This window comes from Mycotypha africana, assembly GCF_025528875.1.
Source record: "Mycotypha africana strain NRRL 2978 chromosome Unknown BDF20scaffold_15, whole genome shotgun sequence".
Classification (NCBI taxonomy): Eukaryota; Fungi; Mucoromycota; class Mucoromycetes; order Mucorales; family Mycotyphaceae; genus Mycotypha; species Mycotypha africana.
In genome coordinates, this window is record NW_026515739.1 from 374,747 (window position 1) to 392,212 (window position 17,466).

Sequence of the window (17,466 nt, forward strand, 5' to 3'; positions counted from 1 at the left end):
GCTATAATATGGCACGGAACCGCAAGGATATAGCAAAACTCAGCCTTTAAATGCCATTGTGAGCAGGTCTCTGATTCTGTTGCCATAAGTTGAACATTGAACTCCAGTGAGGCAGCTGAGAGTTTTCAGGAAAAATCAAAAGGCGTCCACTTTCATAAAGCGGTTATGCTATTCATATGGTGTTGTCTAAGCTCTTTTTTTTTTCAAAAACCTTTTGGCGTTTAAGGCAAAACGCCAAGGGTAAGGTTGTCCGCTCAATTACATCTGAACAACCCCTCCGCGAAATAAAAAGAGACTGACCGTTCCTTATCAAGGTCTGCAATTGAAAGGTTCAATCGTCATTTCTTGTTTTTAAAAAAAAGAACTCGACGACATGAACTGAGAGGGTAGGGAACAGTATTGTCAAGCTTCAGATTAAAGTCAAAGCAATGATTGCAGAATGCTAAGCCTTAAGAAACTAAGCAAAAACTTTTAATCCACGCTAACCGAACGCGCGTACGGCGATATATCGTCTAATAAATGACAGGTGTTGAGAAGTGCTGCGCAAAGCAAGAGTACAAACTGTCATCATAAAAAGAAAAAAAAAAAAAAGGACAACGATGTATACCTTGTAAACAAATTAGACTTTTTTATTCTAATTTAAATCCATTATGAAGATTAACAAAATGATCTATATAAACGATGAGATAGGATATGCTTTTTTATAAATTATATAAAAATGTAGAAAATGGAAAAAATGATATTATGCTAATAAAATAGTTTAACGGTTTTCGGACATGGAGACGAGGAGTTCGAGTTCACGAGGAGCATCGAATTCGGGCATGATCAATTCGATGAAGTGCATCTTGTCGGGTTGACCTTGGACTTCAGTCATGACCTTTTCGAATTCATCACGAGTGGCGACTTGGCCTTCGAAACCGATTTCGGAACAACCACGTTCCTTGTTACGTTGGAGGTGAGCACCCATGAAGGTCAAGGTTTGGTTGTACTTCCACATTTGGAAGTTGTTGTAAGCACGGTGGGGACCGTGGATGAGCTTTTCAATACAGTAACCGTCGTTGTTCAAGAGGAAGACAACGGGCTTGAGGTTGTGGTGCATCATGACGGAGATTTCTTGAGCGGTCAATTGGAAAGAACCATCACCAACGAAGAGGTAGAGACGACGGCTACGGTCAGCAATGGCAGCACCGAGAGCAGCACCAACGGAGAAACCAATGGAACCCCAGAGGAATTGGGTGATGTAGGTGGAACCCTTAGGACCGTCCATGTTGATGGTAGCGAATTCGGAGGTACCAGTTTCACCACAGATGATAGCGTTTTCATCCATGTATTCAACAACCTTGTTCCAGAGGTAGTTTTGGGTGATTTCCTTACCTTCTTGGATGGGGAGAGGCTTGACACGAGGACCGAGGTCGAACTTTCTGGGTTCCTTGGGGAGGGTTTGGGTCAAGAGAGGAAGGAATTCAACCATGGAGACCTTTTGGTATTCAGCACAGAAGACGATGGTGGTGAAAGAGTGGAGAGTGATGGTCTTGGCGGGGTCGTTTTCCAAGGTGAACATACCAGTGTTGAAATCAGACTTGATAGCACCAATTTCAATGAACAAATCAGCTTGGGCAATTTCCTTCTTGATACCGTCAAGAGAGATGGAACCAGTGTAACAACCACGGAAGTTGGGGAGGGTTTCATCAACGGCACCCTTACCCATGGGACCAACGTAGACGGGGAAACCGGAGCGACGAACGAATTCATCAACTTCCTTTTCCATGTGTTGACGGAGGACACAACCATCAACAATGATGACGGGGTGCTTAGCCTTGGCAATAGCTTCAGAGACGATCTTGAGAGCAATTTGTTGAGTGTTGGCAGGGTTCTTGGGGAGGGAAAGTTCAAGAGGAGCGATTTGAGGAACTTCGACCTTCATGTGGATAAGATCAATGGGGATACCAATGTAACCAGTACGCTTGGAGAGGTAAGACTTGGTGAGGACACGGTCAATTTCAGAGAGAGCGTTTTCGGGCTTCAAGTGAGTAGTGGCAACAGAGATCTTTTGAGACATTTCGTGGAAGTATTCAAAGTTACCATCACCGAGGGAGTGATGAAGCATACGCTTGGCAGCTTGAGAAGCAGTGGAAGGAGTACCAACAATGTGGATAACGGGGAGCATTTCAGAGTAAGCACCAGCAATACCGTTAACAGCAGAGAGTTCACCAACACCGAAAGTGGTAACGAGAGCACCAGCACCACGAATACGAGCATAACCATCAGCGGCATAAGAAGCGTTCAATTCGTTGGCGTTGTTACCCCAAGTCATACCGGGAGTATCTTCAATGATATCCAACAAAGGCTATAACATCGAAATGAAAAATTTTTCAAAAGTCGTTAGCAAAAAAAAGTTTTTTTTTCATATATATATAAAAGCCCGTCATATCAAAAGAGCTACTAGAGAAAGCGCTTTTTTCCATTTTTCTTTTCTTGCTAAATGAAAAGGATAGGAACATACCATGTTGAAATCACCAGGAACACCGAAGACGACATCGATACCGAGTTCCTTAAGACGGTTGACGAGATGTTGACCAATTTCAATAGAAGGCATTTTTAATAAGTGTTGATAAACTTGAGGTAAAAAAAAAAAAGAAAAAAACTGCTTAAGGTGGATAAAATCACTACTTTATATAGCTTTTTTTGCTTCTTTACCCATTTATCATTTCATAATCTAACCGGCGACATTGATGTCTCAAATTTTTTATTTTTCATTTTGACTTTAACCGTGTAAAAAAAAAGTGAGAAAGAGGAAAGGCCAACCACAAACTCTTCCGACTACTTGCGCTTTTTCAAAAACATTAAAGTAATCTTTTTATCTATTAAACTTAGTGTCAAAACTCTAGAATCCCTTTTTGTGAAGGGCTCGTATTAGAATGAGAAGATAAAACTTTGTAAAGTCAATGATAAACGGCCTATAGTAACACATAGTAAATTCATATGGCTTAACATGCCGTTTATTGTATCATCTAAGTGATGTGCCTTTGTGTCAATTGCACTCAGGACGCAATTCTTTTTCCAGGACTCGAGGGGACCGAATGAAAAAAGTTTTCTCTGATGTTCTTATTTGCGTATTTTGGTTGATGCTGTTTCGAAGCGATACGTTAAAAATTCAGCCATCTGATTTTATCTGTTTTAGATTCCGTCGGTTTGATGTTCAGTTCGTAACGTCTCCGACTTATTTTTATCTACCGCTTGTTCAGCCAAATTTTTGACACCTGGGAAAATATATTATGCCCTATTTCATAAATTTTGTGTTAGAGATTAGAAGAAAAAAAATACTCGTTATCTGTTTATTGGATTGTTATCTCTCTAACGGGGTTTTTTACCCCATTTTTAACATCTGAAATACAAAGAGGCTCGACCTATACGGCAGCAATAATATACCGTCTTTTTGCACGATCAAGCTCTGCATTATACATGTTGATTGGACTGTTATTGAATTGTATATCTACGCTAAATCATTTCGCTTATTAAAGTCAAAAATGACTGGACGATCTGATCTGCCCAAAAATAAAACATAACCTCTTCCTGTTCCCACTTGATTACTTTTCTTGGTACATCCACACGTTAGCATTTCGTAGACTAACGGTTTTCCTACATTTAGTAAAGACTTCGCATCGGAACGTAAACCAAGGGAAAACTAAGCCTTTTAAAGACAATCTTTCCTAGATCTGATCCGTTAGTAAACATTATCCTGTCAATAAAGTGAACACAAAATGCAGCCTGTGCGCTGTCTAAGTTTTTGTCACACCCATTGATAAAGCGAACTCTAAATTAGATAAGAAAGATAACGAAAACAAAAAAACGTTCTTTTACTACGCGTTACCACAATTGGAAACATTGTGCAACGCTTTGATTTTATCATTTCATCATGGAAGTATACGATGATACGCCGCCTTTGAAACGGTCTTTGCAGTAATCTTGCTTTATCTGCTATCATATTTGAAACCAATGGAAGCTTATGTCAAAGTTCTTATTTGCCTTTTGGTTATGATCTCAGGTTTCCATTGGTTTGCATACATGGGAAAAGCGAAATTCATGGGCTTGTTTAATAGAGATGCGTGTTTTCTCTCAGTCTTTTACTAGTTGTATTATTGTTCTATCTGGCTTTCAACATTTCTCATTTTTTGCAAATTCTGATTTTCCTTTCAGAATAAGTTTGCTTTCCCGCAGCATCGATTTTCAAGGCTGACCTATACGAGACCCAAAAAAAGAAAATACAGGCTTTACTCAAACTGGGCCACACACGTGCGCCTGTTTGTGCCTTCTCATTCATCCATACTATATCTCAACGCGAATAAGTGGAGAAAAAGTATAAATACAAGGCATTTCCTTGTTTAAAAGACAGTAGTATTTCTTTTTTTTTGCCTCGCGTATCATTGTACATCCCTCTTAGCCTCTTCTACCTACCTACCTTTCCAGATGACAGTAATGACAAAGTAAAGAGAGACCCTTTCGTTTTCGAAACCATTTTCAACTTCAGTTTTGTGTAACAGATAGACGTGTCAAAGAAAACCTAAGGTGTCGCTCACGTAACGTACCACTACCACGGTGCATTCAAAAGACAAACAACGACTGTATCAACACGCAGTTGGCAACGAACGGCTTGTTGCCAGCTTTGAACCCCCACCCTTCTAAACAGCTTCAAGATTTTTTGATTTTTTTTTGTTGCTACAAGCATATACATTTACAAAAGGTCGACCTACGTTCTTTCGAGGTAAAATTTTTCACGCTATTGAAGTTGCTTGTACAGTATGTACGCTACGGTCCTTTAAAAAGTGAAACATAACATATTCAAAAATAGTGATTAACAATATTTTAGAGCTCGGAAAAATAGTTCGTGCCGTGCAAAAAGCCTTGAATTATGTTTAAGAAATTTTTTTTTTTTTTTTGCTTGCCCAAAACAACACTTCAGTGCTTTTTGTCCATCTGTGCCTAATGTGCGAACTACTTATCAAAGGAATTGATCTGGGGAAAGATAAGCAAGAAACAAAAAAAAAATTTTTTGGCCGATTTATGAGTATTTAAAGAGAAAGTTACGCTTGTTTGAAGCACTCTTTTCCGTGCATGAGATTTCACTCTGTCTCTGCACCATTCAATGATAAAAACGACTATTACGTTGACGATTTCAGCGAAAATAAGTATAATCACTCTATTGGTAGGGTCAGTGAAACAATGCGAAGCGCACTGTAAACCATTTCGAGCTATCAGCTTATATGGAAGACTTATCTTTCGAAAGCCAATCTTGGTGCTTGTATACCCTGGATTTGTACGACAATCTTTTTTTCTGTCTGAGATTATCGCAGCAGTAACGCTAAAATCGTTGACAGACTGTTATTATTCGATACAACCGTATAAGCGCAATTTGAGGGAGAAAAAGGAAAGCGCAATCAACTTCTTTGTATACTTAACAGTGGATGATGTGGAAATTTTCATCATATTATTTTTATTTGTTGTATTAATTTTGTTCAAGATCCTATATCGTTATGCAATTGAATAGTTGAGGATGAAATCAAGTGAAACGGAAGGTTAATCAATTAAATGGGCTGTTGAGAGCTTCAGGGACATGGATGAAAAATTGAATTATACAAGTTCAACAAAAAGTGCATTGGAATAGGTAGAAGATTGGGTGGTTGAAATACAGTCGGATACCGATTTGAGTCTTCTTTCTTCTTTCCATCCCAAATGATAGTTTGAACTTTTTAAAAAGCGCAAAGTGTTCTTTAAGCGTTCAATAGAATGAGTATAGTTATTCCTTTACGCAGACAGCGCTTGTTGCAGTCAACTCTTTAATAAGCACCACTAAACTTTTTCACAAAAAGAACAATCAGAGGCATTAGCCTACAAATAGTAAACTATTATCAGAATAGTACACGTGTCGCTGGAATAACTCTTTATGTAAACCATTTTTTTCAAGTACAAGGTACAGGCAAAGTTTTTAGACGGTTGCCCTTAACTAGACACAACACCAACGCCCACCTGGGTTAAACTTTCAAAAGTGAATATTCCACATTGGATTGTCTCTTCCTTAGGCTTGCATTTTCGCTGATATCGAGTGCGCACTATGCTTTCCGTTTGAGACCAGTATAGCATTGACAATACTGTACCACTTTTAAGAAGAATTCATTTGATTGGGCGCTCGATACTATAAGCGGAGCAACTTAATTATACTTCAGAGGATAAGGTTGTTTACTACACCTAAGCTATAGTACAGAAGAAAAGGTCATATCCTATAAATGGGGAACAAAAGGCCATACACTCTTAAATGAGAGCTCTAAAAATCATTTCCTACAAAGTAAGTACTTTCTGTGGAGAGACCTGAAAGAAACGGGCACTTCTTTGGAGCTGGAAGATGTTGCCTCTTCTGAGCAGAGACGGGTTGAAAGATGCTATCGTTTGTAATCATAACAAGTAAAAAATCAAATGCTTTCAAGTAGTACAACGGTATGCACACTTACAGCGAAGTTTCTGCGAATTAAAGCAATTGCAGAGTTAATACTGGTATTGGAAAGTATAACAGCTTATGTAGGCCATTGAAGCCTGGTTATGTCACTCTTGTTGCGTTTATTTCTTAAAGAATATTATTTGCTGCTTTTAACTTTTCTTTCATATGGGAAGGGGCATTAAAGAATATAATTATGTAGTAAAAAAAATGGATAGAATAAGAGTAAAAATCGATTAAAGCGATTGGGCAAAAGGGGTCGATCATTATTGTACAAAGCTGAATTCTAGTACTTGAACAAAAATGATATCAATATAGCTGAGAAGAAACTTAGACCGAAACACATGTTTATCGTACTGGTTGAAGTAGCAGCGAGAGAAGTGATTTTCGTACGAGAAGAAGAAGCTCCATTATTGACGATAGTAGAAGAAGGTGCACTACTGGTATTATTGTTAACTGGGATGAGAGCGTATTCACCATTCACTTTGAAGTCAGTTACTGTTTGCCAGTGGGACATGTCAATCACAAAAAAGTCGTTTCTCAAGTTACTAAGCTGATCTGCACCGAAAAGGATGAACAAGGAATTGTTTTTATGCAGCACAGCTACAGAAATATCAAAGGATCACCATTGTAAGTCAAAAATCTGGACGAGCTTAGATTGAATCAAAATATAGACAAACTCATATGCTTACCAGAATGCCCGAATCTTGAGCCTGCACCCGTTGCAGCTGTATTTGTCAGATTGACAGGTGTCCATTCGAATGAGGTTATATTCAGTAAATAACTATAATCCGCTACGGTAGATGAGCCGTCTATTACTGAGCCTCCAAAAACAAATATCAAATCCTCCGAGTTAGGGACCCATGTTGCTGTATGTAGTCTTCGCGAAGAAGGAACAGTTGTATTTAAAGGTGAGCGATGCGTGATCCACCTATCATTTTGTATCTGGTACTCTAGAATTTCATTCATAGGAGATGGTAATAAATGTTCCCCGTCGTTTTGTAATCCACCGATGTAATAGATGGATTGGTCCGTCTTTTCGTTAAGTGTGGCAGTGTGAGCTAACCGAGGTTTGATGGCTGTTGTCGCATTCGTGTTCTTTGCAAGAGTAGACCAAGTGAGCGTCTATAAAATCCATAACAATGTGCGTGAGCTATTATTCACATTTGCAAATATAGGAGAGCTTCTTTTTTACATTAAGATCTAACAACTGGAATTCATTATGGTATAGCGTTTGTGTTATATTAGGCGCTGTTGTATTATCACTATAGAAAATTGATCAGCAAATGGAGATGTATCGCGTTAGTGGGGAATTAAATTTATCTTGGCGAGAATTTTGCCACATAGGTGTTTTGTATATCTCACTGACCTTATACCTCCCCAGATCCATAATCGGTTTATTCTATCTAACGTACATGATCCTTCACGACTGGGTGAAAGTTAAATTTCATAGAAATCAAGAATTATTTAGCAAATCACATTCTAAGTTATCTCAAGGTGTCCATGTACCTGGATATTATTTGTGATTGATTCATTATCTGCTGCTGTAGTGGCTGCCACGATAAAATTGTTGTATTATAGATAGCTGTTGTATTTTTCAGAAACTGTGTAGAAGATGCATATCCTAGACCACCGTGGATCAAATACCCTGTATTGTCGTTTAAAGCAGTCATGCAGAATAAGCTGTTGGGCTCAAGCTGATATGAGTTAGTTGAATCAGCTGCTGATGCCCAAGAATCAATTGTTTTACTGTCAATAGTAAAATCATTAGAAAGATCAAAAACGTAATGGTCCGTAGAAGGTTGTCGATTAACAGTGCCACCATAACAGTAAATATGCTGGTTGAGGAGCGCGCATCCTACAACCTCCGTAATATCATTAAAAATATGGTTTTGCAAAATTAAGATAGTTTTTGATCTACCAACCTCCGTTATATCGCGGCGTTGGTATCAAGGCTTCAACAACGTAGGATGGTATGCTGAATAAAAGTAGTGTGGAGGATACAAGTAGAATACAGTTATATGTCGAAATCTTACTCATGTATAAAATAAAAGTGCAAAAAAAAGGGAGAAAAACAAAGAAGGAGTATCAAAAGAAACAGCAACTCATATAGTACATACAAAGTGAGTTTTGCTGATTAAAGTTTAGAATGGTACACACGCACCTTCTATATAAGTATTTGACTACTTGTACAACAATGTATGTGCTGTTTTTCCAACAAAGAAAGCACACATTAAAGATATAGAAGTATGTGTTGTTCTCTCCTCTTATCAACACATAGATTGCTTGAGCATGTAAAGTCAATATTGAAAAGTCATGTTAAAAAGCTAACGCTGAAACTGTCAAAAGTTTTGTATGATTAACTAGAGGGTAGTAACAAGCATTGGCTGCTGCATATTTTTCGTCAGTAGCAGTTGCAAACTCCCCTTTTATTTCTTTGGCAACAGTAGGTGGGTGAATGATAATGAATAGTTAAAACAAAATGTTATGAAAAGAATTGAATTGGTATCTGTGTATCTGTCTAGAGTTGGACATGATTTATGCAAAGGTCACGATAAGTGAAATAATAGACTTTTCGGTGATGTAATGATGTATATTGTTCAGTGGATGCTAAGTCATTTTGTTGGCATATTTAGATGTAGAACGATACTAATTTGTTGAGATGGTCATTTCTGGTTAGAGTGATTGTAGTTGTAATAGGTTTAGAAGTAGCAGGCTGCTTAGATTTACTGATACTACTATTGTTATCAATGATGGAGACAGCTTTGAAAAATCGTTTCAACATGTCTTGCTTCGCTATAAACGCTGTACTGGTATACTGTAACTCTTGCCTTTTAGTACTATTTTTACTGCTTTTATAAGAATCGAATAGCATAATTTTACTCTATTGTCAACAACTAACTGTTGAGTATTATTTGAGAAAGAAAATGAAAAGCGAGACTCTAAAAAAAAAAAAATTAAAAAATTAAAACCATTTTCAAATCGAGATTTTCAACAAACAAAACGGAAGCAAAAGCCGGACATTTCCGGTGTTCCAGAAGCTTTTACGATGAATACACAGGGAAACCAAATTGAAAAAGAAAGGGCTTTACATTTTAGGTGCATTTGAATATGCATCGTTTCAAAAACGTTAATGGTGACAAAAGACAAGGATTTACTTGTGCTGGCAGCTCTGTTTATTGAAGGTAAAAAAACTTGTGTCAACAAAATGAAGTAACAAAGGATAATTGTTCATCCGATCGATAACGGATTTTTTCCATCAATGATGTATTTCCGACACCTTTCTATTCATTTTTTGAAGTACTGAGGCAGGTATTTTCGAACTGATCATACCAACAAATACCATGATAGAGTTAATGTAGTCTTCATACATTTTTGTTAAGGACTAAACGTAAATTTTCATTCGTTAGTACCTGTAGAATAATTTGAAATGGTTAGTTACTTTACCGTTTTGTAAGACTCATGACTCGGTGATACAATCATGGTGTTATTCTTCTTCCATAACTCATACACTATATCCAGCGTCATAATCACAATATCAGGTATATGATTGCGAATGATATCATCTTTAGACTCGTTGTAATCTTCTACTGCTCTACAGATCATTTGGTAGTCATTGTTCAAAGGAAGAACGTGTGTGATTTGGATGGACTATAAAGTAACAGAGAGGGATAAATATGGCTGGCAATAAATCATTCTCCAATACCAACGACTAAGCTTACCTCTAATGCTTCCTGGTATTGGCCACTTTCAAATTTTACGCACGCTTGAAGGAAATGTAACAAAATGTAATGAATTCTTGAGACATCATCGCTATATTGCAGATGGTGATCCATAACATTGAAAGTCGTTGCTTTCTTCTTTGTAAATGAAATGCAATAATCGACAATTTCTTGACTAACTTGTTTTCGTTTATTGTCTGTTGCATCATTTCCAAAGTCAAAGAAGCATTGGTTAAGTGTGTAATCCAATTGACGGTTCAGTATACGAAGTATATCTGTTGTATAATCTTTGTTGCTGTTATAAACAAAGGAATCATATATTGAAATTGCCTCTTTATATCGGCCATTGTCTTGTAATCGACTTGCAATAGGATTTAATATATGCTGTTTGAACTCCTCGTCCTTCTCTAATCCCAAAAGTGATTTATATTGTAGCATGTCCACTAAATTATGTCCTTGTTGCTGTTTTACGGAATAGAAATCGCAGAATTGTTCTTGGGCCAGTAAATTCATGTCTTGGTGACGAGGATATAATGTTAGCAGGTATATATATTGGATAACTGTATCGTCATTCATGTGAGTCTTCATCAAATAATGTCGAACATATAATTCAATTAAACGGCCTAAGTTCAAGCAGTACTTATGGCTGTCTTCTATAACAAGTAAATCAAATCTGGAGTCTCTCGGTTTAGAGGGGAAATTTAATAGTCCATAATAGGCAAAGGTGATACCAAAGTGAACGGCTTCTAATCTGAAGGGTTCTTTTGAGTACATAAAGTCCACTGCCTTTTCAAACTGTAAGGTCAATAACAGAATATGGAAATAATACCAAGGATTCAAACCATTCTTATCAAAATCCTTTTCGCCATGCTGTACAGAGATGGTTTCCTGTAGTTCTACTAACGTATATTCTACCTCATCTATTAAATTGAACTGTAACCATATATAATCCTCGATAGTATCGATCACATCATTTTCACTCTTGATATTCAGCTCACATTTTCCCATGATCTTGTATAAAAGAATTTTGAAGGGGTCTGCGGGTGTATTTCCATATTTCATAAGTCTATATTCCGCAAACACATTAAACTTGCTCTCTGCCGATAACTGATCATTGGCAATGTATTCTTCAAACAATGCTGGAAATTGATTAGTTCGATGAAATGATTCCACATGATTCTTTACATACTGAAGCGCTAACTGCGATAGCCCACTTCTCAATAAAACATACAAGAATAGCCAAATAGGTGTGGATGTATTTCGGTCAATTTCTAGGTTGGGGTAAATCCATGTATATTCTTCGGTGTGCGTTAGCGGTCTCATAGTATAGCTTTTTGCGCTTTTAAATTGGACTTCCATAAATTTGTGCATTCTATGTAAAACAGAAGGTGCTCCTCCCACTTTGGCTACTGTAGCTTGCTTAAATAGTGTATCTTCGACTATGGCTCTATATTGATTCTCTAACCACTGCCTCGAGGAATTCAATAATTGTCGTCGTTTCTTAACTGGGTTTTCGTCGATGTAATTCTTCATGGTGAAATGAGTCGTAATATCCCAAACTCGACCGAGTGATTTCCTCTGTGAGCTTGTAGCATATTCGTCGGTGAACTTCATCATCAGTTGTTGGAATTTTTGCGTTAAAGGCATTCTATCGTACGTCAGTCGCTTTTTGTTCAAATCGCTGATCACATTCGCATAGGGAAGAATCTGTGCTTCTCGGTTGCTACTTCTTCCTGTAATACCAATACCGCGCCCAAACAACTTGTTATCTTGTTCAAGATCCCAATTTTGTAATAGTTGTGCTTTAGACCTTTGCCAATTCTTATGTAACTGTTCATCCATACTATCTAAAAACATTTCTCTCGTCTATCGCAGTAGAAAGAGAAAGAGAAAGAGTGTCAACAAATTTATAGTAACTAACAAAATAGAAACTAGTAAAAAAAGAAACAGATTTCAGATCGTAAGCCTATCCACTTACATATTTTCTTGATTCGTCAATTGTATCTTTCATCAACTTTTCTTGAACTTCGTTCAGGTAAGCCTAAAGTATGTTTGTATATTTGTATTAAGTATAGCTTTACGAAACATCATGTCCTAAACGAATTACTGCCGATATTACCTCGACATCTGTATGCTTCACAGCCTTCTTCACTGGCTCAAAATGGAATTTCGTATCCATCGTCCTTAGCTTACGACTCGTTTCTTGGGCATTCATGCCACTCTGTGCCAAAAAATAATGTCTTTGTTAAGGTGTCAGAAATGTCAGTTAGTTACAAGTTACAGTCTTTTCCATCCATTGCATTACTTTACCCTCTATTTCTGTCCAAGCCACTACTTTCATTGATGTCTTCTTCGTTGATCTTATTTGCCATTATGTACGATTCCTCGGCAATCTGATTCAAATTACGATTGATCTGAGGTATTCCATTTTGGCTGGAAGAAGTTGGAAGTTCTCTTGAATTGTGTAAAAGTTTTTCGAACCGACTGATAGTCATTTTAAGAGAGAGATCTACGTCAACTTTTAATTTTTCTTGTTGTTGCTTTGTTCTAAGACTAAGACTTAAGGTAAGAAGCAGAAAAAAAGTAAATAATGAACTATTACTAGAGAGCTCAATAGCTATACACTGCATCCCGAAAAAAATCGCGTTCTTTTTGCGACAGCTACCCGAATTTGGTCCTTTTCGGAGATCGGTCATAAAGAAAATTGTATTCATTTAAGCATGTGCAGAAAGAAAATGAAAGTGGTATATGATGTATACGTTTAAAGGTTTATCACTATAATTAATGGGAGTGTTCAGTGTAAATATTATATCGATGCTGCTGCTGTCTTTGTTGTTGCTGTTGTTGCTGTTGTTGTAGAACCATCTCCAGCTCTCTAATTCTTTGCTGATACTGCAATATGTCACTTTGCAGCTTTTTTATTTGTTCGACACTTTTACGTAGTATAGTACCTTTATTCATTTTTTGCACAGACGCAGAAATAGCTCCTACAGTGTTCTCAATGTCTCCTCCTGCTTCTATATTACTCATAGTCATTATTGCAGTGTTGTACTCTGGTAATAGTGTGCCGAGTTCTTGAATTCTTTCGTTAATATTATCACGCCTTCGTCTTTCCACTGCGTTATGTGATTCTCTACGCCTACGTCTTTTCTCCATGATTGCTTGCATACTATGAGCAGATATATGGTAATGGATTAGTGCATGTTTTGGACTATATCTGACCCTTTGAAAAGCACTTTACTTTGCTTGGGTGGAATAATCTTCTATAAGTGCGCCGCTTTCATTCGAATCATCATTCACAATGTATTCAACAACTTGTTGATCCTGCAGTTGAGTCATAGTAGCAGCAGACGAATTAGTATTTATATGCTGAGGAAATTGATTTGTTATGGGGCTTCTTGTAGTAGACGACGTAGCTACTGATATCAAATCATCCGTCGATCTACTATTATTTATCGGAGATGGTGCGTAGTATGTTGGATGATGAGTCATTTGAGAAGAAGATGTAGGCGCACTACCTACCACAAATGGATGGTAGTAGTAGCCTGTAGAAGTGGAAGTAGTAGAAGGAGGAGAATAGGCAGCATGAACCAAACCGCCTGTGCATTTTCTGGACGCCGTAGCATCTTCTATTGCTGTTGTGGTAGGATTGGTGGAAGATCTTTTCATTTGAATTGGAGCACTAGCAGCAACCGCCTGATTGTACAACTGAAATTGATAGTGAGGGGGTTGGATACCACCACTGCCATAATCATACATGCTAGATGCACGGTAGTGTTGCTGATAAGAGTATTGCTTGGAAGGAGCCGACAGTTCTGGCATTACGTCTGCTGAGTTATTTTCTAATGTTGACTCAGATGGATGCGCTTGCCGCTGTTGCCGTCGCAAGGCATCAAATACTGATCGGTTATCAGAGACTGAGGTGAAATCAGCTTGATTATTGATATTATCACTCATCATTGAGAAAAGAAAATAATAAAAGTGAAGAAACCCAAAGAAGAATACGCGCGGGCCATTTTATTTTTTCTTCCCTCAACTTTTGGTTGTTCAAAATGTAACCAGAAAGCAGAGTCATCCAGGATGTTGCACCGATGGTAGGACACACATACTATAATATTCGTATTGTTCGTTTCAGGCAGTTGTTTCTTTTTATTCAGTTTTCTACTATTACTTTGCGATATAGTATAAACACATTTATTCAACATTGTTTGGGGATAGTTACTATACTATGCAGTTGCCTGGACTTTGTCCGATTGTATAAGTGCAATGTAATTACTTCAAGTTACCAAAAGCTGAGCTTTTAATGCACCATGAGATCTATTAAATAATTTTTTTATACCTTTTGGAGGGTCAGTAATGAATAACTCTACCCTCTCAGTAATTAAAAACTGTCTTAGTTTTTTTTTTTTGCCCTGGTAGTACACAAATCGAGTTATTGTTCGAAATAAAACAATAAGGAATCTGCTGATCCATAACAAGATGCCACGGGGTCATTTCTAAATAGATAAATTGCAAGCTTTATACAGTCGTTCCAACACCAAAGGACGGTTTGTTTTGTTTTTTTTTGTAGATTATTCTATTGAAAAATAATTAGTCACACATTGCAAAGGGGTGGGACATGAAAAGGGAGGAGACTACATTTATTAGATTACTCATAAGCAGCCGCTTCCCGCAAAAGCTGCGAAGAAGATAGGCTCAAGGAAATAACATTATGTGCTTCACAAAGAACGAATGGAGGATGAAATGGAATGGCACGAAATATCATTCAGAAGAATGATGTCCATATTGCTCAATGGATACTGAAGCATACGGTGAAAAATCGAGATATCCGAAGGTAGTGATGGTGAGGGTGTAGTCTCAGAGCAGCTTAATTAGTTGAAAGATGAAAGCATATTGAGGGGATATACACGGACTAGGCCTTCTTGCCATATCTGCCAGTGAGGGGATAGCCTGTTTTGATATGTTCAAAGGTATCGGGGGTATTATTACAGAGTCAGCAGGTTGTGAGATGGAAATATCCCTGCGGCTTGTAAGACGGATAGGCACGGTAATTTTTGCAAAATGGTTCAATAGCCTAGATCTCGCGCGAAAAGGAACAAAGGTAATGACCAGAACAGGTATAAGTAGCCGTTTAGACGTTGGGTGTAAAGCTTGAACTTGGTGGTGAGAACAACTGTGTCAACCATTTCATTTGCGGCTGTATTTCAACAGTTAGCAAAGCATGCCATTTGTGCTTCGTGGAAGGCACAGGCGAGCATTGGAGACTTTAGGAAACTTGTTGCGCCATACAAATTGATAGCTAATTCACTGTATTTTGGTGAGGAAAGCTTTGGTAGGATGAAAGATACGAAGACTGTTGTCACGATCCTGATAAATTCACCTGGGACCCTCCAATCCCACTTAATGTTTCAACAATTAAACGATGAATTTTATATCGTGAGATAACACTCACATACAAACACTCAACGGTTGTCAACACACATTCACTCCAAAACACTGTCAAAAATATAAAAAGATATATAGTTTCAAAATCAAAGAAAGCATCATCTTCTTTTTCAGACCTGCTACTTTTTAAAAGGACTTGTAGTATTTTCATACCTCCTATAATATATACAGACAAATTAGACGCACCCTCAAATGCTAGACACGTTATTATGATCATAAAATCGTGATAACACCTATACACGTCACCTTGTACTCTAAAGACATGCGCATACGTAATGCTGCATTCTTACTGATTAAGAATTTCAAGAACGAGTATTTAATTCCTTTCCTTCTTTCTTTTGTTGTCAAATACAAAACATTCAGCTCGCTATGAACACTCCACTCTCGCATTTTTAGTATATAATAAAAAGACTGAAGGTGACCCATCTCACCTTCAGTCTATATATCAATTATCAGTTGCGTTCATTAAGCATAAAACAACCATAAATATCACAATTACCAAGAGACAAGTCAAGCAATTTTTAAATGAAGTGGTTTGCTCAAAAAACGTGACAATAGCGTGTTATACTCTGAACAAATATTGGCAACCACTGATGTTGTGTAAAATTGTTAAACAATACACGATGGTTTTTGGTATGAATACCGCACAATGATTTGCTGCTTGGTGTCGAAGCCAAAAAGTAGAATTTTTAAATGCAAAGAAAAAAAAAAGGGAAAGCGAGTTTGTAGAGAGATAAAAAAGAGACTAACTTCTAACCTTTTTATTTGTAGATAAACGGGTGGTCTCTATCATCACCTACCTATCAAGATACCAAGACTCTTTAAAGGCGCTTGTGCATAATGGGATAACATTGAAAAGAACACTCGATTGTTCCAATCGATGGTTAGAAATTTAAAGGGACGCTCTTTAGCTACAAGAGTATACGTATGTACTTCAAGTTGGGCTTCCACACCTTTTGCAAGACGTGATTTAAACCTGATAGCATAGTAATGAAAAGCATGGAAAATGTTAATGGGAGCACACAAGACATCTGGGAGTATATAAATCCCTGTGCTCACGATATTTGTTTAATTGCAATAGGCTTTGCTGGATTGACGACAAGAAGCATTGATTTAGTGACTTTAATTGAATGATTTTCATAATCGCGCAAAAATTTTGTGGAGTATTTATAGTTTTTCGGTTCGCCCTCATTCCCAATACATCAGTCCTCACTTGCATAAACCCAGTTTTTGTAGTATGCTTACGTGTGGTTTTTGGAACGACCTCCACTCAATATGATACATTTAGCCCAGAAATGGAATGTAAGCTATCCATCTCTTTTGTGCGCAAACCCATAATGTATTATTCTCTTGTTACTTTAATTTTTGTTATAGAACACAGTTTACTTGCGCGTTAGTGTTGCTAAATTTGACATAGTTCAGGAACATAAATCTGATTGGCTCATATCGCCAAAATTTTGCGAAAAGAGCAACGCTGGGATTGGCAACACCAGCAACACAATGAGCATAATGTATGTCCCAAACTAAGCTATAACGAGACTCAATTATTCAGTGTCAACCGATACAGATACTTTGAAGAAGGGTTTCGCTTAGTCTGAAGCATGAGTAACCGCAATTCATATTGCATTTGGTTGCTTGGCAGTAAACCTGCTTTTTATGCCTGCTCGACAACTTTCAATATAACAATATCTCTTGATGTACTAAAGTATCTAAACATATGGATAATTTTCTAACAATGAATATCTGTGCACATACCTTTTTGTGTCGATTCTCAAAACGTTTCAAATCATTTATTGAAATACTTTTGAAACA

General features: G+C 37.4%; 5 protein-coding genes across 5 annotated transcripts; 1 reads left to right on the plus strand and 4 right to left on the minus strand.

Moving 5' to 3' along the window:
- Positions 1 to 760: 760 nt before the first annotated feature.
- Positions 761 to 2,596, minus strand: BDF20DRAFT_829456 (pyruvate decarboxylase PdcB; the record flags this gene model as incomplete). Its single annotated transcript, XM_053078320.1, has 2 exons — positions 761 to 2,347; positions 2,504 to 2,596. The coding sequence occupies 2 exons, from the start codon at positions 2,594 to 2,596 to the stop codon at positions 761 to 763; spliced, it is 1,680 nt and encodes a 559-aa protein (XP_052931229.1).
- Positions 2,597 to 6,612: 4,016 nt separating this feature from the next.
- On the minus strand, positions 6,613 to 8,527 carry BDF20DRAFT_928072 (uncharacterized protein; the record flags this gene model as incomplete). The annotated part of the gene is made up of 6 exons (XM_053084719.1): positions 6,613 to 7,090; positions 7,180 to 7,612; positions 7,683 to 7,690; positions 7,831 to 7,916; positions 7,997 to 8,345; positions 8,413 to 8,527. The coding sequence occupies 6 exons, from the start codon at positions 8,525 to 8,527 to the stop codon at positions 6,774 to 6,776; spliced, it is 1,308 nt and encodes a 435-aa protein (XP_052931230.1). The 3' UTR covers positions 6,613 to 6,773.
- Positions 8,528 to 9,471: 944 nt separating this feature from the next.
- On the minus strand, positions 9,472 to 13,041 carry BDF20DRAFT_900469 (Nup93/Nic96-domain-containing protein). Its single transcript, XM_053082738.1, has 7 exons — positions 12,875 to 13,041; positions 12,520 to 12,768; positions 12,329 to 12,449; positions 12,188 to 12,250; positions 10,210 to 12,075; positions 9,935 to 10,138; positions 9,472 to 9,872 (listed from the first exon to the last, which is right to left on the minus strand). The coding sequence occupies exons 2-7, from the start codon at positions 12,702 to 12,704 to the stop codon at positions 9,747 to 9,749; spliced, it is 2,565 nt and encodes an 854-aa protein (XP_052931231.1). The 5' UTR covers positions 12,705 to 12,768; positions 12,875 to 13,041; the 3' UTR covers positions 9,472 to 9,746.
- On the minus strand, positions 12,991 to 14,169 carry BDF20DRAFT_840187 (helix-loop-helix DNA-binding domain-containing protein; the record flags this gene model as incomplete). Its single annotated transcript, XM_053079358.1, has 2 exons — positions 12,991 to 13,378; positions 13,451 to 14,169. The coding sequence occupies 2 exons, from the start codon at positions 14,167 to 14,169 to the stop codon at positions 12,991 to 12,993; spliced, it is 1,107 nt and encodes a 368-aa protein (XP_052931232.1).
- Positions 14,170 to 16,498: 2,329 nt separating this feature from the next.
- On the plus strand, positions 16,499 to 17,153 carry BDF20DRAFT_928092 (uncharacterized protein). The gene has a single exon (XM_053084720.1). The coding sequence runs from the start codon at positions 16,785 to 16,787 to the stop codon at positions 17,049 to 17,051; it is 267 nt and encodes an 88-aa protein (XP_052931233.1). The 5' UTR covers positions 16,499 to 16,784; the 3' UTR covers positions 17,052 to 17,153.
- The last annotated feature ends 313 nt before the right edge of the window (positions 17,154 to 17,466 follow it).